Source organism: Lygodium microphyllum, chromosome 23 (assembly GCF_053477565.2).
Source record: "Lygodium microphyllum isolate KBCC chromosome 23, Lygodium_microphyllum_v1.1.10, whole genome shotgun sequence".
NCBI classification, from domain to species: domain Eukaryota; kingdom Viridiplantae; phylum Streptophyta; class Polypodiopsida; order Schizaeales; family Lygodiaceae; genus Lygodium; species Lygodium microphyllum.
Window position 1 is genome coordinate 127053114 of NC_141157.1, and position 6104 is coordinate 127059217.

Here is a 6104-nt window from a genome sequence, read left to right on the forward strand (position 1 = left end):
CTGCACCATCTCCAGTGGCTAAGCAATCCCAAACAACTGGCATTCTATTATTCAAGGCCCATTCAATCCAATCCCAAGGCTCAGACAAACCGTTAATCCAATTTGTCCCAATGACTGCCTCTTTTGGCCATGCAAAGATCCCGGCTTAATCCAAGAGAACTTTGGGGGTAAAAGCAACAGCAACTAAAGAAAAGAAAAATAAAATATTTATATAAGTAAATAAGGAAAACAACTGCAAAAAGTATCACCACCTGATGACATGTACCGTTCCTTTTATAGTTTTATCTTCCAAGGAGATTTGCTCTTTTAATAGCATGGCGGCGTCCCCTCCTAAAACGAATCTTGTAGCATCTCTCTTGATGCTATCATTGTAGTGACTTCTGCTTTGCTCTTCCACTCAAGGTGATTCATCCTCATCTTTATCCATCATCATGGTCTTCTTTCTTCATCAGCATCAACATCCAAGGTTGAGAGGGGATTCCTACAATTTCATTATATTCTACAAGATTCAACACTTGTCTTCAACATTAGCCTCCCAGCCTTCCCCCTGTTGTACCTTCTCCTTTGCATAGCATGATTTCATCAGCTTTGTAAATGTCACTTGGGCAAGTAAACAATTTTCCCACAAGGGACACTAAGTAGCACCAATTACATGTGCATTCTCATCACGAAGCATACAACTATGCATCTCACTGGGCAAAGCACACCTAGTAAGATCCTAAGCTATCTCCACTGTTGGTTCTTTACCACCACACCACCATCCTTCATCACCCTTTCGTTGTCATCAATACCCTCCAGTCATTGGGTTAGCTTGTTTGTTTTGTGATGTATTGGATCTAACCATCTCTTTTGATTCTCCCCACGTGACAGGATACTTGAAAGGCTTATTCTCACCCACCAAAAAAACAAAAAAATCAAAAAATAAAACAAAACCAAAAACCCAAAAAAAAAAAAAGTTTAATGTGATTCCATCCGCTTTTGCAAGACTTGATAGGCGACGAGCACCCTTTGTCCGATGCCATAACCTCTCTGGGGTAACTAATTCAACTCCCTTGGTAAGATAATCATTGCCTCTCTAGTCTTGGTAGGCCACTAGGCAACCGATGTGCATCTTTTGTCCAAGGCCCTAACTGCTTTGAGATGGAACACCTTAGGGTAAAAATGGACTTGAGTTTCTCTTCCAGTCCCTTCTTGGTTCCTGTTTTGGCCCTGAGGGAGGTGTTAAGCTAAAAATTCATTACCCTTTTATTAGCTCTTTAAAATAGCCCCAAAATAGTAAATTACCAAAATTTTCATTAAACGGAGAATGCAAATCCGATCTTACAAATTTCAATCATCAGCCATCTTCCACTAGCTGTCCAACCCTAGCAACTACCACTACGTGGCCTATGCTATCGCCCAACCTCCCACCATTGTAAGTGATCAGTTGCATTATCGTCATCAAGTCATTTTTGTGTTTTCAACACTTTTCTTCATTAGTCTCTACTCCAACTAGTGGATACCACACTCAGAATCCATCTCTCGTGGATGATACACATCAACACATCACACGAGCCATTAGCTGTTGGATAGCTCTGCCCTTGAGAATCTTATACATTCTATTATTCATTTACAACATTCATTCATTCACTTCAAAGCTCTCTCTCTCTTCTCTATTTATGTTTTGTGTTTTGCGTATTGTGTTTTGCATTTTGCGTTTAGGGTTTGAGTTTTGCATGTTAGTCTGAATCTTTATGTTTCAACCACATAGTCATACTTTATGTGTTCCTCGGTGCAAACCCTAGCATATCTTCACGCTTGTCTTCTCATCCACACACTTTTGGACTTAGCACGGCTTAAGAATGCCAACAAGCTAGTGTGATCATTTGGTATGCCAATAATGAGCTTCAAAACTTTAAAATCGCTAATTGGGATGACTTGAAAGTCGAGTTGACTGAGTATAAGCGACTTCTCGCTAAATTCTCCACCATAGAGGCTCCTAAGTCCTCTAACGATGTTTCTTAAATAGACTACTACGAAAATACTTCCATTTTGAACAACAAGTGATCTCACAACCCACTATGCCCACATTCTATGAATTTGAGTGTCAACTACTATGTTACACTCAGCTATTCGATAAGTTTTATAGTATGATCTCCACAGAAGGACTCTCATTGCTTTTTCTAAGAAAACCAACCTAGTGAGACCCAAGGGAACTTCCAATTCTCTTAAGTGCAAGTGACAAAATGTACCTAAGAAAAACAAGTATTGTCAACGTTGTCAAAAGACTAGCCACTGTGCTTCCAATATGATAACTCCCAAGAGAATAGGAATATGAGTTTTGACACAAAACGTAATTCACGTGTATACTCAAGAGACATGGTCAAGCCTTCTATCTACCAAGTTATAGCACTACACAAATCACATTCTCATATGCTACTTTGATTTGCATATATCCCATGCTATTAGAGTTGCTATTGACCGGACAAATATCATTCCATGTTTTGGAGATTGAAGCAAGCAAAGCAATACAAATGGCTAGGCAGGACATGATATGCAAGCTTTGCCATCAAGAAGTAGAGTCAAAGCAGCATTACATAATTTACATTTGTAGATGCACAATATACTACATATCAAGGAAGATACGATTGCTTGGTTAGCGAGGGTTTTGGCTTGCTTAGTCAAGTGATTACCTTGATCAAAGATGCCTTAGACTTTTCCTACTAGACCTATAAAGGCATCAAAAGGGCCTCCTCCACACGCAATGCCAAATATACCAGCCACAAATTGCAAACTTCTTCAGTCTCACCAAGATACCACACTCTTCAAACAGTCAGTCATGCCAACCCATACGAGGGAAGGATCTTCCACATTGGAGCATGCATCAACCATTACAAGCATCCAGCACCAGCACCCAGCTATATGTCTCATTTCAGTCACACTAATATATGGTTTTCAACGTCTGTCTGCCATAGCATACAACAGATTTCTTGCAGGCATGTGGCACCTTACCAAAAAAGGGCACAGAAATAAATTATAAAGACACGTTCCATATGATGTTCATCACACTCTGTTATGCAAAGTTCTAAAACCTTGCAGAACGACACCCTATAACAGTGTACAAGATTTAAAAACAATGTCTAAGACACCTGGCAGTGATGAAGAAACGGCTGTGTAAAGGGACTTCAAGCTTACTCTATAATTTACATTAGATAGCACTGCAGAGTTGTTCAATGATGGTTTCCAGGAAACATAAATGAGACAGTCAGTAAGTTAACAAGTTAATTTTGACAAGCAATGCCATATAGCATTAGCATTGATAGCAATACTCACGTTTGCTTTGTAGAGGAGCAATGTCTGGACGACCTCCCAATGCCCGTATCGACAAGCTTGCATTAGCGCAGTCTGTACAATGCCACCCATGCACTTTTCAAATTAGCAGTAAGTTGAAAGGGGATGCAACCAAGCTGGTGACATATGATGTGTGATGAATAGATATTACCTGACCACAGTAGTTCCTGATGTTGACATCAGCTCCATGCTCCAGTAGCAGATTAACAATCTAGTTAGGCACAAGAAGGGCCAGCCGTAGTCAACCAAGAGCTGCAGAAAATGTAAATTGAGAGCAGCAAAGCGTAGTAGCTAAACTGCAGCCCCACACCTCATTGTGGCCTTTGGCAGCAGCAAAGTGAAGCGGCGAATTGAGTGCGCCGAATGTAGAGTACTTGGCAAGCAGCGGATTGAATCCCAAGAGCACCCGCGCTTCAACCAGATCACCATCACGGGCAGCAGAGACGAGGCGCTCCCCAGACGCAGAACAGCCCAAGGAGTTGCCCATGAGAAGGAAATAGCGGTAGAGATGCAGGTATGAGCATTGAACACGCAAAACGCACGCAAGCTGTGGCTATGCAAATTTGTATGAGACCGTTTGGAGCAGGCCTAGAAAGCTATGGCCATGGATGCTTACCACGGAAAAGGTGCTAATCAGGGCTAGAACTACACAGAAGAAGCTATGGCTATGGACACTTAGCACACACAGAAATGGTGCTAACGCACATAACTAGCAGCCATCTCAGAGTAGGGTTTTCTATTGTTCTGTGGGCTTCAGCTACCATAAGGAGGAGGAGAAGATGCACAAGCACTCAAACACAGAGTGACAGGCAGCAGAGTCGAGACTGGAAGAAAGGAGAGAATTTTAGGCTACCTACATTGGCAATACCTCTCAACCTTCTCAGGCAATGGTCACGTTAAATGAGCAAGGGACAACTTATCATGTAGACTACCTGCCTCCCTTTCTTTTTTTCCCCCTCCTCCCTTTCTTCTTTCTTTCCTCCAAAGGGTTACAATTTTAATATGTGGAAGAGTGAAGCTGTCCAATGGCTGGAGTTTTGTCCTTGATTATTCTACTTTCCCATGCCCTACGTTTGTCCATATGTGATCAATGGTTGTTTGATATACTTTGCGCATGTCGTGCTTAATTGTGTACTGTATTACGTGCTCAAATGTGGAAATGAGTTTGGAGTGCAATAAGTTCGGTTGATGCTTTATTGTAATCAATGTTGAAATCCCCTACAACAAGAAACTCAACGTTTGGTTGATGCTTTATTGTAATCAATGTCGAAATCTCCTACAACAAGAAACTCAACTTTTGGTTAGTCAAGGTTCTTTATAATACCTTGTTTAGAAACGTTATCAAAGAAGGGCTTCGCATAGGCCACGGTTTGCTTGTTAATGTGGAATACAAAGATGACTAGGCACTCCGCGCCGGGGCGGGCGCGATTTTTGCAGGGGGCGAGTGCTGGACGCGTGGCACCCACCCCCGCGTTCTCTTTGTTTTTTGTGGGGGAGGTGGGGGGCTGCCACATGGTACCCGCCCCCCACCTTTCCTTAACTAATAGTATAGATGTTTTGCACTTTCTAACTGTGCCAAAAGAACAAAAGTTTGGAAACAATGGCTCAGTTTGCTACATGAAGGTCATTGAATTAACTAGTAAATGAGGGCATTGTTTGCATGTGAAGGTCCTCAAAGGTGTGATTGGAATGCTTAGCATTGTATACTTAAATGCAATACTTACTAGCATGTTTTTGTTTGTTTGGAAATTCATAGGTACTTCAACATTATTACTAAATGTGTACTTTGTGTTTGTCCAATGTTTGTGTAGCAAAGATTTGTTGTATTTGTGTTTGTCTCTAAGAAGCATACACAATCACATTGAAAACATTAGAACCAAGACATGACTAATGAAATCAAATATGCTAATGATGATGTATCAAGAGTTTGTATGTATAAACACGTGAGGGTTTTCTAGTAGTGTGTTCATGTTTTTGAATGTTGATCTTGATTGTTTTGTAAGTCTATTTATTTCTATGAGTACTGATGTATCGACGTGAATTTGTTTTCACTGTAAAAGTTGTAGTAAGTATATATTGTCAAGGTCTAAGATGCATAAGAGTGTATAGTAGTTCTTGTGTTTTAATGCTATGAGGATACTATTGATAAAATAAGTCATGTTGTATTTTGTTATCATTGCATTTTATGGCATATGCTATTAAAATGGTGCAATGACAAGATAATGCCTACCCTAGAAAATTACCCAAACTTAACTCGAGTTAAGTGGCTTACTTTTAGGTTTTCTATATAGATCTCACGCTTTTTCAGAAAGAAAGTCTTACTTGTGAAAAATAAAAGTTTTGACATGTGGGTTATGAGTGTGTCATGTATCAAGTTGGCGAGGTTGTGTTAACTAGATAGCATTATAAATGAAAGTACTTGCAAGAGCTTAAGATGCTCATTTTGGTCTCATTCTCTCTCTCTCGTCTCTAGCACATCACAATGGTGGAGACAATGGGCAGGTTCAATTGAAGCCCTTTTGTTGGTTTGCATGTTCTTCTCTTTCAAGCACTTGCCATGACCTACCTTTATAAAAGCTAGCTATTGACTAAGGTTGAGTAACCACATTGGAGCTAGAAGGGCATCACCAAAGACTCCTAGAAATAGATAGAAACATGCTTCAACACTACACCATCTTCATTGTAGTTAAAACATATAGCCATTGTTGTCATATATCCTTGAAAGGTAGAAAGACGGATGCAGGAGATTGGATTTAGATGCTAACTTGAGCTTG

The 6104-nt window shown here is 40.4% G+C and overlaps 1 protein-coding gene across 3 annotated transcripts in view; it reads right to left on the reverse strand.

Moving 5' to 3' along the window:
* The window catches only part of LOC148016724 (E3 ubiquitin-protein ligase XBAT33-like), a 46343-nt gene extending 42045 nt beyond the window's left edge, over positions 1-4298 (reverse strand). For 2 of the 3 annotated variants that reach the window (XR_015688146.1, XM_087664499.1), the window contains exons 1-3: positions 3641-4297; positions 3482-3541; positions 3313-3384 (exon numbers count right to left, since the gene is read on the reverse strand). Coding sequence is in view for 2 of the 3 variants with exons in the window: in XM_087664499.1 (XP_087520625.1) it covers positions 3313-3384; positions 3482-3541; positions 3641-3817 (309 nt within the window). In the remaining variant the exon portion in view is untranslated. Of the gene's footprint in view, positions 1-3312; positions 3385-3481; positions 3542-3640 lie in introns of all 3 variants that reach the window. The other variant, XM_087664500.1, reaches the window with a different exon arrangement.
* Between the last annotated feature and the right edge of the window lie 1806 nt (positions 4299-6104).